At 35.5% G+C, this 19,789-nt stretch overlaps 11 protein-coding genes across 11 annotated transcripts; 4 read left to right on the top strand and 7 right to left on the bottom strand.

Annotated features, from left to right (window-relative positions):
- Positions 1–168: 168 nt before the first annotated feature.
- On the top strand, positions 169–1,545 carry PGA4 (1,3-beta-glucanosyltransferase; the record flags this gene model as incomplete). The annotated part of the gene is made up of 1 exon (XM_015613928.1): positions 169–1,545. One exon carries the CDS (start codon positions 169–171, stop codon positions 1,543–1,545), a length of 1,377 nt encoding a protein of 458 aa, XP_015465254.1.
- A 211-nt stretch (positions 1,546–1,756) lies between these two features.
- Positions 1,757–3,118, bottom strand: RPN5 (proteasome regulatory particle lid subunit; the record flags this gene model as incomplete). The annotated part of the gene is made up of 1 exon (XM_015613927.1): positions 1,757–3,118. The coding sequence occupies one exon, from the start codon at positions 3,116–3,118 to the stop codon at positions 1,757–1,759; it is 1,362 nt and encodes a 453-aa protein (XP_015465253.1).
- A 718-nt stretch (positions 3,119–3,836) lies between these two features.
- AC631_05097 (uncharacterized protein) lies at positions 3,837–4,793 on the top strand (the record flags this gene model as incomplete). Its single annotated transcript, XM_015613926.1, has 1 exon — positions 3,837–4,793. The coding sequence occupies one exon, from the start codon at positions 3,837–3,839 to the stop codon at positions 4,791–4,793; it is 957 nt and encodes a 318-aa protein (XP_015465252.1).
- Positions 4,794–5,255: 462 nt separating this feature from the next.
- Positions 5,256–5,915, bottom strand: HIS1 (ATP phosphoribosyltransferase; the record flags this gene model as incomplete). The annotated part of the gene is made up of 1 exon (XM_015613925.1): positions 5,256–5,915. The coding sequence occupies one exon, from the start codon at positions 5,913–5,915 to the stop codon at positions 5,256–5,258; it is 660 nt and encodes a 219-aa protein (XP_015465251.1).
- Positions 5,916–6,513: 598 nt separating this feature from the next.
- RER2 (ditrans,polycis-polyprenyl diphosphate synthase) lies at positions 6,514–7,557 on the bottom strand (the record flags this gene model as incomplete). Its single annotated transcript, XM_015613924.1, has 1 exon — positions 6,514–7,557. The coding sequence occupies one exon, from the start codon at positions 7,555–7,557 to the stop codon at positions 6,514–6,516; it is 1,044 nt and encodes a 347-aa protein (XP_015465250.1).
- A 447-nt stretch (positions 7,558–8,004) lies between these two features.
- On the top strand, positions 8,005–9,282 carry AC631_05094 (uncharacterized protein; the record flags this gene model as incomplete). The annotated part of the gene is made up of 1 exon (XM_015613923.1): positions 8,005–9,282. One exon carries the CDS (start codon positions 8,005–8,007, stop codon positions 9,280–9,282), a length of 1,278 nt encoding a protein of 425 aa, XP_015465249.1.
- A 174-nt stretch (positions 9,283–9,456) lies between these two features.
- AC631_05093 (DNA primase subunit) lies at positions 9,457–10,911 on the top strand (the record flags this gene model as incomplete). The annotated part of the gene is made up of 1 exon (XM_015613922.1): positions 9,457–10,911. The coding sequence occupies one exon, from the start codon at positions 9,457–9,459 to the stop codon at positions 10,909–10,911; it is 1,455 nt and encodes a 484-aa protein (XP_015465248.1).
- Positions 10,912–11,117: 206 nt separating this feature from the next.
- AC631_05092 (hydrolase) lies at positions 11,118–13,970 on the bottom strand (the record flags this gene model as incomplete). The annotated part of the gene is made up of 1 exon (XM_015613921.1): positions 11,118–13,970. The coding sequence occupies one exon, from the start codon at positions 13,968–13,970 to the stop codon at positions 11,118–11,120; it is 2,853 nt and encodes a 950-aa protein (XP_015465247.1).
- A 241-nt stretch (positions 13,971–14,211) lies between these two features.
- Positions 14,212–17,652, bottom strand: PRP22 (DEAH-box ATP-dependent RNA helicase; the record flags this gene model as incomplete). Its single annotated transcript, XM_015613920.1, has 1 exon — positions 14,212–17,652. The coding sequence occupies one exon, from the start codon at positions 17,650–17,652 to the stop codon at positions 14,212–14,214; it is 3,441 nt and encodes a 1,146-aa protein (XP_015465246.1).
- Positions 17,653–17,944: 292 nt separating this feature from the next.
- Positions 17,945–18,529, bottom strand: PRE1 (proteasome core particle subunit beta 4; the record flags this gene model as incomplete). The annotated part of the gene is made up of 1 exon (XM_015613919.1): positions 17,945–18,529. One exon carries the CDS (start codon positions 18,527–18,529, stop codon positions 17,945–17,947), a length of 585 nt encoding a protein of 194 aa, XP_015465245.1.
- A 329-nt stretch (positions 18,530–18,858) lies between these two features.
- On the bottom strand, positions 18,859–19,572 carry RIB5 (riboflavin synthase; the record flags this gene model as incomplete). Its single annotated transcript, XM_015613918.1, has 1 exon — positions 18,859–19,572. The coding sequence occupies one exon, from the start codon at positions 19,570–19,572 to the stop codon at positions 18,859–18,861; it is 714 nt and encodes a 237-aa protein (XP_015465244.1).
- Between the last annotated feature and the right edge of the window lie 217 nt (positions 19,573–19,789).

The following is a 19,789-nucleotide window of genomic DNA, read 5'->3' as shown; positions in this document are numbered from 1 at the left end:
AAATATATATAAGCTAAAACCAAGCATTCAGTTTTTATCTAGCAAACACTCTTTTGCTGTATAAAAATATTAAAAAATTCACTCGCTTTTTAAAAGGAATTTATTGGGTTTATAAGCCATTTATTTAAGCCATATCCACCACGCAATTTACGAAGGACAGGATACAAGATGTTGAAACAATTTGTTTTTTTATTAGGAATACTCACTTTGGGGCTTGCAATTGAGCCTGTTGAAGTCAAGGGTAACGCATTTTTCGTGAAGGGATCAAATGAGAGATTTTACATTAGGGGGCTTGATTACCAACCGGGGGGATCGTCGAATCTTTTTGATCCCTTAGCGGACAAGGACACATGTGAGAGAGATATCAAGTACTTCAAGGACTTGGGTATTAACACTCTTAGAGTCTACTCTATCGACAATACCGCAGACCACGATGACTGTATGTCATTGTTAGCGGATGCTGGGATCTACGTGATTATTGATGTTAACATTCCCGATGCTTCTATAGCCAGAAACGATGCCAAGTGTTCTTACAATACCATGTATTTGAACGAAGTCTTAGCCAGTGTTAACCACTTGGCTCAATATGATAATGTTTTGGGATTCTTTGCTGGTAACGAAGTAATTAATGATGAAGAATCTACAAGTGCAGCTACATATGTGAAGGCCGTTGTCAGAGACATTAAGACTTTCATCAAGAACAAGAAGTTGCGTTCTATACCTGTAGGTTACTCAGCTGCCGACATTGAAGAAAATAGATTGGAAACTGCTCAATTCTTCAACTGTGGTGATGACGAAATGGCTAGGGTTGACATGTTTGGTTTTAACGATTACTCGTGGTGTGGTCGTTCGTCGTACACCACAAGTGGATACGATAAGAAGGTAGAGGAATATTCTAATTACTCAATTCCTTTATTCTTATCTGAATACGGTTGTAATAAGGCCACTCCAAGACCATTCACTGAAGTTGAAGCACTCTACTCCGAAAAGATGACAAAGGTATTCTCTGGTGGTCTAGTTTACGAATACTCTGAAGAAGACAACAACTACGGATTAGTTAAACTTTCCAGCGATAACAAAACTGTTACCACAAATGATGATTTTGATAACTTGAAGTCTGAGTTCTCTAAAACTAGCAATCCAAAGGGTGATGGTGACTACCAATCCGACTTAGACTATTCAAAGTGTCCATCCGTGAACAGTAACTGGAATGCTACCAGTAAGCTTCCAAGTACTCCAAAGGGTGCGTTAAAGTATGTCAATGCAGTTGTTGATCCTGAAGGAAATGGTTTTGATGCTTCTACCCAATGGGCTTGTGTTGATGGAAACAACGATGTTGATGATTCTAGCGATTATAAGAACGGTAAAAAGACTGGATCATCCTCTTCTACAAAAACCTCATCAAGTTCGTCATCCTCGAGTTCTGGCTCTGGTTCTGGTTCTGGCTCTGGGTCGTCCAGCTCTTCTTCAAGGCAGTCAGGTGCAAATACTTTGAACTACACATATTTGAACTTGATAGTCGCATTGGCCGGATTCCTTATCTGATGCAATGAATTTTGAATTAATTCACCACTTCTTAGTAGTCCATAAGATAAATACTATTTTTATAAGATATCTAAATGCCTGTTTATGTAAAACAAATTAAATTTCTACGTTCTGTTTAGCAAATATTTTATAACACCTTTACTGTGCTAATATAATTACATTGGATTATTACATTCATTATTTATTTGCTATCTTATAAAAGGTGACTAATCTATGCACGTTGTTTGATACCGTACATCATCTCTTCTTTATTAATCAAATGACCAATACTATCGACCTCTTCTAATAATTTATCAACGTCGTAACACCAGTCATTCAATAAGTCATTAATATTTTCACTATTATTATTTTGCTTCTCAAATTTAATAATACCTTGTGGTCTATTGATTTTGGCAAAAATCATTCCTTTATTAACAAGTTCAGAAACGTATGTTTCCAGTTGTTGGTTAGTTAACTGCAACAAATATGATAATCTATCCAATTTGATGTACTGATAGTATTTGTTTATGACTCTTAAGTTATGTTCAACACATCTTTTTTGTAAATTTTCATAATTCGACTCATTTCCTTGAAAAATTGACGACTTATTGAAATAATCATTTCTATATAATGATTCAATATTAGACCAGTGAATTAATTCGTTGGTAGTGAAAATTTCTAATAATTTGAAAATTTTAGCATCCACATTTTTGCTAAAAATTGGGTTTGTTTTGATTTTGTTAATTAAATCCAGCTGGAAATTATCGTATGGAGATAATATAATGTAATAGATGATCGAAACCAAATATTCTTGGAATTCTGCTTTGTTTTCTTTAACAAGCGGGATTTCAATCAACAACAATAAATTTTTCACGATTGAGATATAATCCTTTTCAAAAACACTAATCTCAATAAGGTATTTTAAATATGTTGTCTTGTATGCTTCTGCTTTTTCGAAATTCTTTAAAGTTTTAAGCAAAATCTTACGACTCAAAATCTTTGCTTGATTATAATCCTTCTTCTGTAAGTTTAACTTTACTTGATCTAAAATATATTCAATTTTTGTATCAAATGCCATTAATGAATATGTTTCAACTTGTAAATCACATAAGATTTCAATGGCCTTATCCAAATCTTGAAACTTCTCTAAGTAAATCTCCGACAACATTTTAGAAACAACTGCTCTTTCAACTTCAACAAAGATCTTCTTGTCAGTAACTGTTCTTATTGTTTCAATAATTTTCATTTTCATTTCTAGTTGCTTCTTGTTGCTTTCATCTAATGTGTTCAATTTGTCAATAACACTTTGGATTAATGTCTGAATGGAGGATTTCAATTGTCCATGTTTTTTGGACAATAAAGTTATCAACTCATTTAAGTACTCCCAATCATTGTTATCAGTCAATGTTTCAACAATCTTGGTCAATACTCTTTTAGATGATGATAGATCTGATGATTGCCTGGTCTGCTTTTCTAAAACTAAATATTTATCTACAGCAGCCTTGTAATCGGTTAATTTTTCGATAATTGGAAATTGCTCATCTAAGGTAGCTGAAAAATCCTTTTCAGCCTTCAATGGATCCTCTCTAGACATTCTTGTTTGGCTTTTTTAGTTAAGATACGATGTTCTTCCTTGAACTTGATATCGAAATTTACGCTTTGGTGGCAAGAGTATAATAAAAGTAGTGCCTTTACCAACAAATAAGTTCAAACTAAGGTAAATGGTTTCATACATATCAGATAACATAATATGGCCAACGAACAAGCGGAATAGATTGAAGTTCGTTAAAAGAAGAAGTTCTCTAAGGAAAGGATTCTACGAATTTTAATGATGGACATCCCAAGTATTTAAAATTTTTGACTATAAATATGCTTCAATAGGGAAGTATTGACATACAGATTTTGAAGTTATTCAATGCTTTATCACGCTGTAGAAACATTATGCCTACAAATACACATTTAGTAGCATACTTTAGTATTTAGGTTAAAGGCCATTTTTAATTATCATTGGTGTATGAGAATCAGTAGCTGCAAAATTTTAATATCTAGTTTTAGGGTAAAATTTGCGGTATATAAGATTGATCAATATGGCATCTTCATTAACTAGAATCTATTTTAAGAGTTCTAAGTATTTTTAGGAAAGTTGCCTGCTCTAGAATGTACATTTCCTAAATTGACTGATAAATAATTACTCACATCGAATATAGCTCGTTCTAATTTCCCGCTCGGTACATGACTCACATATTGATAATTAAGATAAATACCATAGATTCAGCTTGGCTTTTGAATTTTAGCTTCGTTATACATCAAGAATGCCCGAGCCCAAAGTTCCATTTGGAAAGAAATTTAGGCAAAAGTACTTCACAAAACTAGACCTGAATGTTGTTAATGTTAATCATGGATCTTTCGGTTTAACGCCAGATCCAATTTTAGATTCTTATATAAAAAATATTGAAAAGCAATGCTTGTTTCCTGAAAAAGTTATTAGATATGACAATAGAGGTGATTACATTGAGGCCTTAAAATTAGTGGCAGATAAAGATTTATTAAATTGTGATTATCATAATTTGGCTTTGTTAGAAAATGCAACTTTAGCAGTGAACACAGTTTTGAGATCTTACCCTTTTGCTAAAGGCGACAAATTTGTAATCTCTTCAACAACCTACAGGGCATGTGCCAATACAGTTAAATTTTTAGAAAATAGAATTGGAATTGAAGCTATTGTCATTGAACTTAACTTCCCATTGACCAACAAAGAAATTTTGGAAAAGTTCAAAAGAGAATTCGAAAAGAGTTCACCAAAATTATGTTTATTTGATACAGTTTCATCTCTTCCTTCTGTTAGATTTCCGTTTGAGCTGATTACTAAATTGTGTAAAGAATATGGAGTATTATCTCTAATTGATGGTGCCCACGGCATAGGCCTTATCAAATTATCTTTAGAAGATTTGAAACCAGACTTTTTTGTCACGAACTTACACAAGTGGCTTTTTGTTGAAAGAGGTTGTGCAGTACTTTATGTTGATCCAAAACACCAGAGAAAGGTTCATTCGATACCCATTTCATTTGCCTACTTGGACGACGATACCCCTTTAGAAACTGAAGAATTAAATAAGATGCGATTTATTGACACATTTGAATACACTGGTACTACAAACAAAGCAAACATCCCTACAATTAGAGAGGCAATTCAGTTTAGGAAGGATATATGTGGAGGTGAATCTGTAATTCAGAAATACTGTGAAGATTTGAGCCATCAAGTAGTTTAACTTTTTACTGAGAAGATTTGGCCTGGTACTACTTACTTGGATAATGAAGATGATTCAGCAATTACATCAATGGTATGTATAGAGGTACCTATAGAAAAATATGCTACAGAGGACTTCGACAGAGCTGATTTGAAAGAATGCTTGCTTTATCTCGAGGAACGTATTTGTAACAAGCACAATACGTTTGTTCCTTTTTGCCTTAACAATGAAAAAGTATACGCTAGATTTTCATGTCAACTATATAATGATATAGATGATTATGTCTATGCTGGAGAGACGATCGTTAAGGAACTTCAGGAATTTTTTGATAATGAAGTATACAACAATTTAAAGAATTCACCCAAGAGTGGAGCAATCTTTTTGGCAGTGGACAAATTATCAATTAAATAGTTCTTTTTCTCTAGATTAATTATTATATCGTAGATTTCTATAAATTATACGTACTATTCCATTTTTATAAAATTAAACTCTACAGTTACCGATGTCAAACACTAAAATGTCTGATGCGCCAGCCTTTTTCAAATCATCCATGATATCACTTATCTTTTTCTTTTCGACCATAGAAGAAACAGCCACCCATTCTTCATTTTCGTCACTCTTCTTTTCTAAAGCTGAAATAGTTGCAGATCTTCTACCTGGAGTGATTTGTAAAACAGTACTCAAAATAGATCTTGGAGCGTTGTAGTTACATAAAACGTATTTTTGTGCAGCCATAAGACCTTCAAATCTTTGGTGAATTCTTTCAACCAATTCAGGGAATTTTGGTTTCTTGGAAGAAATTAAGTGAGCGGAAGTTTGCAAAATAGTTTCAATTGCAGTCAAACCAGCTGCCTTCATAGTTTCACCACTTTCAACTAAATCAACAATGGCGTCTGCAACTCCCAATGCACAAGATGCTTCAACCGAACCACCGACATATCTGATATTTGTGGTTAATTTAGTTTCATCTTCAATCTTTTCCAATTGTTTGAAATAATCGGTACTCAATTTGGTGAATGAACTGACAATCTTCTTACCAACCAATTGTTCAGCCTTAGTGATTTCTCCCTCAGCTGGGACTTGGATTTGTAACTTACAAGATCCAAATTGTAAATCTAATAAATCTTCAATAGAATCGAACATATCTGCTTCTTTGATTTGGTCTAATCCAGTAATACCTAAGTCACAATTACCTTCACCGACAAAAATTGGAATATCTGCTGCTGGCAAGAAAATCAATGCAATAGGTAAGTTAGTTGAAAGAGCAATATCCAATCTATTAGATCTTCTGAACTGAATATCAACTCCTTTCAATAAGTTACAGCATTTTTCATACAAACGTCCCTCTGAATTTGGTTAGTACTAATTGCGTGTCAATCATACCAATTAAGGTTAATTTTATATTTTGAAAAAAAACTTACTTTTAGGAACTGCAAATAACAAACGGTCTGGTAGGTGATTCACTAAATCCATAATGATATATATATATTAATTTACTCTTGGTTTAATGATTTGAACTAGATATTTAGCTGAAAATTCTTTATCAAGAATGGCTACTCGACGTGCATCAGTTAATGAGTCAATATGGACCCCACGTGATTTAATACAACTATCAGATAGCAAGATAGCACCTGGAAAGTTGACATTATAAAGATGATGTAGCTAGGTAATAGGCATAATTATATTCATATAACCTAAATTTCAAATGCATTATTTATTATAAAATATATGTAAGTTAGAATTAATTGGACTTTTTCAAGTCCGGTTCGCTTTCTGATGTGGCAGTATCAGACTCATTGACAAAATCGATATTTTTAATATCACTCTGATATTCGTCACTATTATCGTCATCATCATCTTCGTATTCTGAGGCGTATCTCTCAAAGCCACTTGCACCTTTTGAATTTGTGATTGGTACAAGGGTGCCTTTCTCAATGTTTGGTTGGAGTCGATAGGAATTTTTACGCACATTTTTATTTGCCGTAGAATAACCACTTCCATTACCGTACCAATATGTGTTAAAACTCCAATTGATCAAAACCTTACACATGTCCCATGGTCCAAATTCGGGCCAAAGTTTGTCGACAAAGACAATTGAACACGAAGAGGATACGCATTGCCATAATAAGAAGTCCGATAGTCTGAACGTACCCGAGGTACGAAGTAAGATATCCAACGGAGGGGAATTTGAAGTATATAAGAATCTGTCAATAGTGTTCTCGTCGACTACAAAGTCATTGTTTTGTACAGATTCATTAACAACGTTTTTGATTGTATTAGTGATTTCGTCTCTCGACGTGTATGGAAAGCAGATGTTCAACACTGCTCTTGTGTTATCTTTAGTTATTTCTTCGGTATCTTTCAAAATAGCATATACGTCCGGCGGTAATAGTTCAGTGCTCCCCAAGATCTTTATCTTAATTCCGTACTGTTCACATAACTCGCCATTTTGGCTTATTTGTCTGAACTTCAGCTTAGCGAGGTCCATCAACCAATTTACTTCGTAGCTCAGTCGTTTGAAGTTTTCAATCGAAAACGCATATACCGTGGCACATTCAACTCCTGATTCGTATAATAACTCCAAGATATTAGCCATACTCTCAAACCCCAAATTGTGCCCTTCTTTAAGCTCAATCTTGTGCGTTTTTGCGTACCTTCTATTCCCATCCATAATCATTCCTACATGCCTTGGGGTAGGTCCCGTTTGAATTACTCTGCCGAATACCTTTTTAGCTGTGGTTAATAATTGTGTATATCCCGGAAACGTAGATGCCCAGTCTAACATATTAGAATCCTATTGTATGTGTATTTTTGAAAATAGTTTGCTCGTAATAAATGGGTATATTTTATTGCATCCACGAACAGCCTTTTTTATGATTAAGTCCGATGATAAAATAGTAAGTGTATTGAACACGCAGTGTTAACACCGAATGAATAAAAGCCTGTTTAGATTATATAGGTCTCAATCGATTGAAACCTTTAATCTAAGACCCCGGTATGCCTGTTCTCATGAACATGAAAAAGGTGTTGTGGCAGAAGTTTCTGATATGGAGTGTATATAGTATTAAGTCCTGAAATTTTTCAGAACTCATCGGTAAGCAGTAACGGATTATTAATACTTTTCTTTTGCCATTACCTCCATTAATTATAAGAATTTGGCTAAGATAATAGGGTAATTTCACTTCTTGTATACATTAGTTTTAGAGATTTCCATTTAGAAAAATTAAGAATAATGACGGACGATTACTCAGAACAAACAAGCCAAAATCAGGTTGAAGAAGAAGAATATTTAAACATCAACGAGGTCGAGGAAGAAGTTCCAGAAGATGATGTAAACGCACCAGCACCAGAAGATGATGATGACGCCGATATGGACGTTGACGGTGAAGAAGACGGTGAGACTTTAGAGATAGATATGTCAAACAATTCATGGGCATATTTTGACCAACATAAGGACTCGATTTTCACTATTTTCAAGCACCCTACCTTACCAATGGTTGTAACAGGGGGCGGAGACAATACAGCATTTATGTGGACCACACACACACAACCGCCACGTTTCGTCGGTGAATTGCAAGGCCACAAGGAATCAGTCATCACTGGTGGTTTTACCCATGACGGGAAATACGTCGTTACTGGGGATATGAATGGTTATATCCAAGTGCATAAGTCAACAAAGAATGGTCAAAAATGGACCAAGTTTGCTGATTTGGAAGAAGTTGAGGAAGTCTTGTGGATTACCGTACACCCAAGTTTGCCTTATTTTGCATTCGGAGCTAACGATGGATCTGTGTGGTGTTACCAAATCGATGAATCCAGTAATTCACTTGTGCAATTAATGTCAGGTTTCTCACACTCATTAGAATGTAACACTGGTATATTTGTAAACACCGACAAAGGTGAAGACGAATTAAGCTTAGTCTCCGTTTCTGAAGATGGTACCGTTGTAAACTGGAATTGTTTTACTGGTGCCGTCAACTACAGATTGCAACCATATGACGACTTCAAAGGGGTAGAAAGTCCTTGGGTCTCTCTTAAGGCTTACAAGAATGTTATTGCCATTGGTGGACGTGATGGTCAATTGGCTATAATAAATAATGACGCAGGTAAAATTGTTCATACCATTAAGACGCTTGAAAGCGCTGAAGACGAAGCAGAATTGTCTATCGAAGCATTATCCTGGTGTACTGCACCACTGATTAACTTGTTGGCCGTAGGTTTGGTCTCCGGTGATTTATTGTTGTTTGATACCTTGCAATGGAGATTACGTAAATCCGTCAAAATAGACGACACTATAACTAAATTAGAATTCGTTGAGGGAACTCCATACTTGATTGGTTCTTCAATGAACGGTAAGATTTATAAATGGGATGCTAGAACGGCCGAAGAAGTGTTCGTTGGTGTCGGTCATAACATGGGTGTTTTAGATTTTACTGTGTTGGAAAATGGAAACAAATTAATAACTGCTGGTGATGAAGGTGCTGCCTTGATCTTTGTAACCCAACAGTAAAATATCTAGGTACCTTATCACTTTATATAATATATTTGTATAGTAATATTGAATAAACTGAATAAATCATAAACACGTGACAGATCCACCTTACGCGTTGTTTTACGCGATGTTGTTTAAATCATGTATTAGACGTAAATACTAGAGTCAGTTACGGTTTAAGAAAACGATAGGATGCCAGTGGAAGACGTAATGTCGGTCGATTCAGACCCTGTTTTGAGGACCTTTTCAAATGAGGAAGAGCCCGCTACAAATGAAGTTGCAGAAGTTACACACAGTGGGTCCAAAAAACCATCTTCATCAGACATGGCATTTTACTACGAAAGATTATTACCCTTTAGATATGTCTTCCAATGGTTAAATCATTCACCCAAACCAACTAAAGATTTTACTATGAGAGAATTTGCATATGAATTCAGATCTGGAGCATATCAAAGGTACAATTCTTACTTAACACTTGATGAATTTAAAAAATCTGTTGTAAAGGCCAACCCAACTCGTTTCGAAGTTGGAGCGGTATACTCCGTGAATCCAAGAGAACGTAAGAACCTACCAAAGCTGGCGTTAAAGCCTTTAAGTAAAGAGTTGGTATTTGATATCGATTTAACGGATTATGATGATATCAGAACGTGTTGTTCGGGGACTGATATTTGCAAGAAGTGTTGGAAATTCATACAAGTAGCATCAAAAATCATTGACCAAGCATTGAGGGAAGATTTTGGCTTCACGCACCTAATTTGGGTTTTCTCTGGTAGAAGGGGTGCCCATTGTTGGGTCAGTGATCCTAAGGCACGTACGTTGGATGAAATTACTCGTAAGTCAATTGTTGAATATTTGGATGTCTTAGGCAGTAAACAATCTAAATCCGGAAAGAAGCTGTTAAATTTGAAGAGACCTTTCCATCCTCACGTTGAGAGATCATTTAATATTTTAAAACAAGAGTTCGTTAATATAATACTAGAAGAGCAGGATCCATGGTTCACGAATGCGGACTCGCTGAATGATTCCAAAGCATGGGAAAAAGTCGAAGAATTACTAGCATTTATGCCTGATAATTCTTTACAAGAAGAATTACGCCAAAAATGGAAAGAACAACGAACTGTTTCTACTTCAAAGTCTAAGTGGGAAGATATTAATGTCATCGCTAAAAAGACTTTAAAACATCAAAATCAAGTAAATCAATTAAATGAATCCAAAAAGGATATCATAGTATATTACATGTACCCAAGATTAGATATTGAGGTGTCCAAGCAATTAATTCATTTGTTAAAATCGCCTTTCTGTATCCACCCTGGAACTGGAAATGTTTGTGTTCCATTCAATCCTTTACAAAACTTATCTGATAATAAAGATGATGATTCTTATGGGTTTAATCCAATGAATGCACCAAATTTGAGCTTGTTGCAAACAGAATTAGAGATATGGGAGACTAAAAGAATTCAAGGCGATTCAAGCCAGCAAGCTGATTCGGAAACGGAATCTGATGATAGGAGGATCCTGGATTTTGAGAAAACAAGTTTGAAACCTTATGTAGACTACTTTGCAAAATTTGTTAATGGCTTATTAAAAGACGAATTAAAAAATGCTAATAATAAGAGAGAAAGAGAGACAGATCCATTGGAATTTTAAGGTTAGAGATTAATAGATTACTTAAGTATGGCAAAATACAATATTTTAAATAACGGATCTGATTGATCATTATACTGACCGAAACTATGATAAAAATGAAGCATGCAAGTTTGTTACAATATATGATGTATACACTCTAATGAATATATAAATTAATTGTTGAATTTTTCATCTAATAAGTTGAATTAGAAGATCATATACAACTTTTAAGAAACTGGACAACCTGTTTCATTTGAATCTACGCTTGGTGGAGGGGCTTCCAACCTACCACTACGATTTTCAATGATTATAGTTTCTTCTGTGCTGCTTGATCCTTTTGTAGTGCTTTCTGAATTCAAATCTTCATGGAACCACTCTAAATATTGTAAATGTGGATTGTATTTCACATACCCTGAACTTATTTCTATATCTCCATAATTTAGATAAGGATAATGCCATGTGGGGATAAAAATAACAGTAGGTGTATCTTTTTTCTGTTTGTTTTGTTTGCTAACTTGAACCGTTAAAATGTACTTGCCGGCTTTCATATGAAATTCGTTATTCATAATAATACCTGCTGAAGCAATAGCATATGGTCTAACAACTGCACTGACAGCTCTAACACCATCTGGTGAGGAGTAGCAGTTACTGTAATGCCTGTATTTAACATTCTCACAACTAGAACTGATTAGAATTGATGATTGTGTAGATTGAACATCTGATGCATCTACTTCTTTCGGTTTATCAAACGAGAAATTACTATTGAACTTTGGGGCATCATCTCCATTACGGGTACCAGATTTTGAGTAGAAACCTTCGTCTTCCCTAGTATTGTTATTTTCATATTCATTTTCATTATTCTTATTCTTATAGTTGTTGTTATTTTGCTCATTAATGTCAAGTTTGGTAAAGCTGTTACTAATATTATCACATAGCTTCAAACTCTGACGACGAAGTTTTGATTTCATCATTGTTTCACTGAGTTTTCGGGAAGATAGCTTCAAAGAAGACATTTGATTACCTGTAATCAGCGATTGTCTAGTGGAATTAGGAGTGTTTGAGGCTGATTTAGGAGTAGAATCATCATTGATATTAGCATTGTTTGAGAAATCGATTCTATCTTCTAGTGACCAGAATGAAAAATCTTCATTATTCCAACGGTCTCCCCATTTATGGCAATTAATGCTTGTATAACACCAATAAGTATGTGACATATTCAGACCTTCTAGCGCGTTGGAAATTGCATCTAATGCCGAAGTCTGCGAACGATATTTTCCACCACTATACGCTTGTTTCTCATCCATGTCGAAGGGCATACCTGTTTCAGACATTAATATTGGTATATATCCTAAATTATGTTCACATTCTTTTTTCATTTCCGCAAATTGTTTCTTGATACAACTCCTAATTGACCTTTCTCCAATAACAATTCCCATAACCGGGTTGTAATACCGCCCACGCATAATCCCTAACGTATCAACGTTGTATTTAGAATTCCAGGTCTTAAATAAAAGGGACATACCATCATAGTAATGAGGAGCGTAAACTGTCTTCGAATCAATAATATGACGGTGGTCGCCCTTTAACTTTGGAGGAATTTCTAAAACAGGCGGCTCAATTAGCAAAAAAGCATCTGGTGTAACAGAACGAATAGTTTTCTTAAAAGACACATAAAAGTCAACAAAATTGTTGTTGCAAAAGTATTCTAAGTTTATCTCTCTAATACTTTTGCTAAAATTGTGATTCTTATTTGGCTTGCTGAAATAATCGGGAATTTTCACTTTACATTTATTCTCACTAATATTTAATCTCTCATATTCTGAGTAAGATTTTAGTTTGGTGAAATCAATATCTTCATCCCATTGCCATATGCCATGTTGTGCAAATAGACACTCGCCAATTTTCCAACTAGGGTCCCTTCTCCAATGGTATATATCGTCGTAAAATTTTGATTCTTCGGGCGTTAACCAAGCACGCTCTCCCTTTGGGTCTACTATTTTAGAATGATTCTTTTGAGGACCCGTAATAGCAATTTTATACACATCCACCTTACAAGCAAGACCCATACCTAATTTCATGGCTTGGAAAACAGTTGGAGTGGTCCCGACACGAAGTTGTTGATTACAAGGAAATTCCTCAATATTGTTATAGCCCAATAAACCACAGCTAGGCTCATTCATCAGTTCAAATCCAACTAAGCTACCATTCTCTAGCATTTCTGGTAATGCCAGAGTAACAGCCTTCCAAAAGTATTTAATAGAATTAAAATAATGTCTTTGTAGATAAGACTGGATATTTTCTCCATTTATCTTACAACCCGGGAAAAAGTTCTCCCCAGAAAAGAATACAGTAAACATCACTAATGCGGCTAATCTTTTATAATTTGTTGTCCAAACCATTCGGTCATAAGTATCTGGGTTTTTTTTCCTGTGAAATCTCTCTTCGTTATGAAGGATTGCTGCCTCTGAAATTGCAAATCTCCTAGGCTGAAGACCTGCAGCATGTAAAGTCCACATAGGAGCACCACTACCACCACTAAACCTGGACCATACATCTTGATGTGTCTCTATGAATACATAGAGACCCCCGATTTTATTAATAATACGGAGCATGTCTATGGTATATGCAATAAAATCATCATCATATTTACAGGGCCCTGAATGTTCTAATGCTTCCCAGGTTATCAAATATCTAATAGTATTATATCCCCACGATTTTATTCTCTCAAAATGATCCTCTGCTTCTTCAAGGGGAAATGGTCTTCCAACAAACAGTACTTGTTCTCCCTCAAAGAATATATTATCAGGATCGCTTCCGTCACCCGCATAGCTTGGTAAGTTCGGGGTACATGGAAATTTCAGTGCACCATCAACGTTGATACCCTTCAAAGTAATCTTTCTCCCTTTAATATCCACAAAGTTACCTCTCCCATCGGTTTCTAGTGGACAACAGTCCAAAATATTCGTACCGTTATTAGTGGCCTCCGGTATGGGTGCTGGCTTGAACGTTCTACTTGTTGGTTTAGACCACGAAAGCCCCAATCTAGACGATAAGCTACTTATACTAGCTTTCTCATACATAGAATCCCTAATGTCATTTCTCATCGTCACAAGAAGTAAACTATCAAAAATTATAGGATGTAGCCATAGAATCTCCTCGTTTAAAATGTGTAGAGATGGAATTTAGCTACTTTTTTATGCGGAAAATACTTTATCTTTATTTTTTATGCGAAATTTCATTCGATACTGATCTACATGTGAATTGAAAACAATACATCTATCAAATTATAACCAAAAAAATACGTGATTGGAATTCTACAAATCAACTATTACCAAGAGCTCGTTTTTTGATAGAAGCCTGACTACTTAATCTCCAAGAATCTTTATCCTTCAGGAATTTGTCAAATAGTGGAACAATCTTATCATTCTTCCTCTTCTCTGAGAGTTTTGCGGGGTCAGTTTTTTTGAAAAAAGCTGGAGCGAGTTCTAGCAACCATTTTGCATCTATCACCGTCACACAATGCATATACTCCTTCGAAGTCAATAATAGAGTGTGATAAATCACGTAATCGGGACTTTTACCGAACAAAGCAGAAGATGGGTGTAAATGAACTGGAGTTTGCTCAACTAGAGTTTTATATCCTTCTTGTGGATCTCTTTTTGATGAATGCTTGAAGAAACCAGCACAGAGAGTCTTTCTGACTTTGTCAAGGTTAGAACCGCATGAAATTATGGGGTGTCTATATTTTGACATGATGAGCACCAACTGTTTTCTGACTTCTTGAGCTCTTTTCATACTTCTATCCTGGATGTAATTTTCCATGCACCATTGCTTATTGCAGCCATTCAAGGTCCAAGATCGATAAACGTTTAATAGTGTTAAATGATCGCCATATTGATGGTGGAACCGATATTTCTTTTGATCTGCTTCTTTCTGTTTCTCCTTAGGTCTGAAGAACACCGTTTGAACTGAAAGCATTGCGACTATAGTCAATATCTCGTCTGAGCACCCAAAATCAACTGAAATGATCAAAGTCTTTGCCAAAGCAGGCTCCATAGGAAATTCCGCCATTTTTCTACCCAATTTTGTTAAGTAACCATCATCGTCTAAAGCTGATAATGTATATAGATCCTGCAAAGCATTCAACATAGTATTTGTAGGTGGGGGATCCATAAATTCGAAATTTAATAGATCATTTATACCCATTGCTTTCAACATCAAAATTGTATGAGATAAATTCTGTCTTTGAATTTCTGGAATTGTGTTTGGTAACATTTCAGTCTTGAATGCACTTTCAGTATATAATCTATAGCACTTCCCCGGTCCTGTCCTCCCAGCTCTACCACTTCTTTGGTTTGCTTGTGCTTGAGAAATTGGAGAGATGGTTAATGAGTCCATACCCAATTTGGAATCATATGCATTAATTTTAACAAAGCCAGGATCAACAACATAATATATACCATCAATGGTGATCGATGTTTCTGCAATATTTGTAGCAAGAATAACCTTTCTTGAACCTGGAGGAGTTGGCTCAAAAATCTTACTTTGCATTTCAGACGGCAATGCAGAATAAACAGGTAAAATTATAAGCTCTGGTACTGTATCTCCTAAAACCTTCATTCTTTCAAAAAGCACCTCACAACTAGTATCAATTTCTTCCTGCCCTGTCAAAAACACCAAGATGTCCCCTTCGGGTTCAGATATGTGTATTTGTATAACTGAGTCTAAAGCAGACGATAAATAATCCATTTCCGGCTCTCTAGTGTAAAGAATATCTACTGGGTATGTTCGTCCAGGAATCTTTATAATAGGACAACTATTAAAATAATTTGAAAACTTGTTTGCATCAAGTGTTGCAGATGTAACGATGATTTTCAAATTTGGATTATTGGCCACAGCTTTTTTCAATAACGTAAAAAGAACATCTGTTGCAATAGTTCTTTCATGTGCTTCATCCAACATGATAACAGAATATTTACTCATGAGAGGATCGTTTAGTGCTTCTCTTTGAAGCATACCATCTGTCATATATTTCATTCTTGTATTCCTGCTTGTTTTATCCTCAAATCTAATAGTATATCCTACATCTTCTCCCACTTTACATCCGTATTCTTCTGCAACTCTCTTTGCAACAGAAACAGCAGCAACTCTCCTAGGTTGAGTGCATCCAATAATCTTTTGCTCTCCTTCAACTTTGTCCAAGCCTTCTTCAGCCAAATATTGTACAATTTGAGTAGTTTTCCCTGAACCAGTTTCACCAACAATTACAAGAAATGGATTTTCTCTCACAGCATTTATTAAATTAGATCTCATAGGAAATATAGGCAAAGATTCTCTTTGCTCCTTCATTGAAAGCTTGGTCCGCTTTCCATATGATATGTTTTTATCCATCTGAGATTTTTTCCACTCCGATAAAAAATTCTGAGTCTTTTCATTAGTATTTACAATTTCAGTATATTGGGCATTATTTTCTCTATTCAAAGGATCGTGTGAATCTTTACTTTTTGCTTTTTCTTGCCTTGCCCGTTTCTCTTTCTCACGGTTCTCTTTCAACCGCTCTTCTTTAATATCTCTTGCTAGCTTTGAACCATTCATTGCGACTCTACTAAGTGAGCCTTCAGGGTTTTTGATAATTTTAACTGGGGCCAAGTCAACTGAATTTTGTGTCTGACCTTTTAAAAATGCAGGTTCCTCATGATTCAATTCTATATCAATTTCTAAATCATTGTCGTTGTTATCCTCATTAGCTGTATCATCTCGAAATGCAGCATTTGGATCCTCGTCTTGTAGTAATTCAGGATAGTCTTTGGCAGACATAGCTCCAGATGCAATTAATTGTCTTATTTCCCATCTTTCGGGCGATGTCAACCTTCTCTTGACACCTCTATTCGAGTGTTTACTTTGATCATCAGTCTTTCGTATCCTACCTTCTCTTTCTTCAGTTGCATTTTTATTAATTTCTTCATTTCTATCCAATCCTGTAGTCTGATCTATACCTCTCATTGATAAGCTAATTTTTTCTCTAGGGGTTCTTCTGCCAATTTGAAATGTTTGCGTTTCAATATTCAAAACTTTAACAAATATTTCTTGATTCAATTTTAAAACATCTGAAGGGTTTTGAATTCTAGTTCTCCCATCAAACGAAATTTGGGATACATGGCATAATCCAGACTGAAATGATCTTGGATTATTTAACCTTATAAATGCCCCATAAGTAGTTATATTACTTACATATCCTTTGTAGACGTTTCCCGCTTCTATCGGTTCTTCTTTAACGGTATAACGTTTTTCGTGCTTTATATTATTACTTTCCTGTTTGACTTCCACTTTCGTACTTTTCTCTTCTTCCTTTGAAATGTGTTTGTATTCATTTACAAAATCTTCTTCTGTCCATCGTACTGGTTTGTCAGGAATATTCAAACTTTTGAATACCTTTGAATCGGTCGCTTGTTTATCGCTGAGCATATCATCTTTTGGCTCTTCTTTGATAGGCAAATGGTATTCATATTCATCTATTAACAGAAACGCCTCATCTATGAATTTGGGTGGAAACTCTCCAGCTCCGTTGTTCTTTAACACGTCAATAAAGCCGTTTAATCTGGATTTCCTATCACTATTATTCCTTGTACCTGATTGTCCATACAAACTAGTTACAAATTTTGATAACATAAAACCTTTATCTGGAACTCCTAAATGTTTCGTTACCAATTCTGACAATCTATCATCAAGCAGTTTGCCTGTGTCACATACATTCAGGGACATTTATGAATGAAGCGTAGTTATTGATAGATACAATTTTTTTTGCAAGTTCTAATCATCTCTTCAAGCACTACTTATCATAGTGACACAAAAACTACTTCAATCGATAGAGGTGTCTACAACCTTTACGGTCAGTCAAAGTGAATCATAGCAATTCATAACGCTAATTAGTGTATATACGAATACAGGGAAATAAAGGTTGAGTACCTAAAGATATAAATGATGCTCTATAACGAAATTTAAAAGTTTAAATAATTTCAACATAAGCCTATTTGATAGTAGCAATTTTGGTAGCCTATTCAACTACTTTAATACCTTCCTTATCAACTACTTTAATATAACAGCCCTTGAAATCAATTGGCATTCTAGCCTCTAATTCTTTTAAACATTCCTTTAACAACTTCAATCCCTCTTCAAATTTCATATCTTTTCTATAATGTCTATCCAATAAGGATGTACAATAAAATGCAGCATATCCATGGGCTGCGTATGGTAATTCCACTTGCGTTCCCAAGTAGTCTATCCAATTCAAACTAGGTTGGTCAGTATTCACATCATAACCTCCAATCAACACATTGACTTGAAATGGTTTACGCGATCTGATAGATGAAGCCAATTGATTTCTAACAAACGATGCAGTGGCCTTAGGGCTCAATTCAACGTCATTCTCACGCATGGTATGTAATTGAATATTAGCTTGAATATATTCTGCAAACTGAACGGTGTCACCAGCTTCACCTGTGAACGCAACTAAATTATGAGTGTTCAATTTACGGGTCTTATCGTCTGTATCTTTCAATACTGAAATACCTCTGGTTGCAGCTTTCGATGTAGCGATGATTGTAGAGTCTTGCACTCTGATACCCAAAATAATATCCATGATTTAGTGATTACTGTATGCTTGAACAACTAGACGGAAAAAAATTTATATGGTAATTTTTCTTGTGCAAAATTATCGAACGATATTGGATTGTCTAGTACCTAAAGATTAAATTGGTACCAAAGTATGAACAGTTAATATTTAAATGAGCTTGGAGGTAATAACGTATATTATACCCTATAAACATCACAGCTATTTGCCATCCGAGTAATCGTTGCAAGAGCAGTGTGCGCATACCGATAAATTACGGCTTGAACTAGTATTACGGGATTATTTGTACATTTTACGGACATATATCGGATATCACTAGTCCTATTAGGTCAATTTGGCTACTTACTAATCTGGGAAAGCTTCTTGTCAATGATAGACGAAATTAACTTGCTCAAAGCACTGTTTTCGTTCTCGATCTGGTTGGCCAAATTGATCTCGATCTGCTTTTCGATCAACTTTCCCGTCAAATCCACTTCAATGTTAACGGTGGCTCCTTGATGTTTCAATGGCATTATAACCTTGGCCTGAGTGTAGCTGACCATCATGATGGAAAATTCACTCGTATCGTAGTTGACATCCGTCACCGTCAAAGACGTCCCATCAATCGCAATGAATCCTTTCTCCACAATGTAGCTCATGTACTCCTTGTCTCTCAACCGGAAGGTAAAAGTGATTGCATTGCCATCGGGCACTCTCTTGGTGATTTCAGCTACCGTATCTACATGTCCTTGTACAACATGCCCTCCCATCCGGACCTCGCTATTAACTGCTCTCTCCAAATTCACCTTGCTGTCAACCTTCAAGTCTCCAAGGTTGGATCTTCTTAAGGTCTCAGGTGCAATCCCGACTTTAAACTGCGTCTGTTCTTCATTGAACTCAGTCACAGTCAAACAAACTCCATTGGTGCAAATCGAGTCTCCTAAGTGAACATCAGTTAAGATCGACGCGCAATCTCCAATAGTCATAGAAACACCATTGCCTCCAGATGCTGAGGTATCTTGGTCCTTGTATTCAAGGACCGTTCCAACTTGTTCAACTAAACCGGTGAACATGATCTACAGTCGATGTTGGAGCTAAATACGTCATGATTTTGACACCTTAAGTACTTTGCATTCACCGATTACGCTACCGGTGTTTTGTAGTATACTATGACCCGCGTAAATTTAAGACCATTTATTTTTCACTTTTTCATCATCCTCCAATGAAGCGACTGAATGGTACAGTTGACTAGTCCGTTATTTCTAAAAAGGCTGTGTAAAGGAATCGACA

The sequence above is a fragment of the Debaryomyces fabryi genome (assembly GCF_001447935.2).
Source record: "Debaryomyces fabryi strain CBS 789 chromosome Unknown contig00169, whole genome shotgun sequence".
In the NCBI taxonomy this organism is placed as follows: domain Eukaryota; kingdom Fungi; phylum Ascomycota; class Pichiomycetes; order Serinales; family Debaryomycetaceae; genus Debaryomyces; species Debaryomyces fabryi.
The sequence above is the reverse complement of the archived record's forward strand: the minus strand, read 5'-3'. Positions and strand labels throughout refer to the sequence as shown.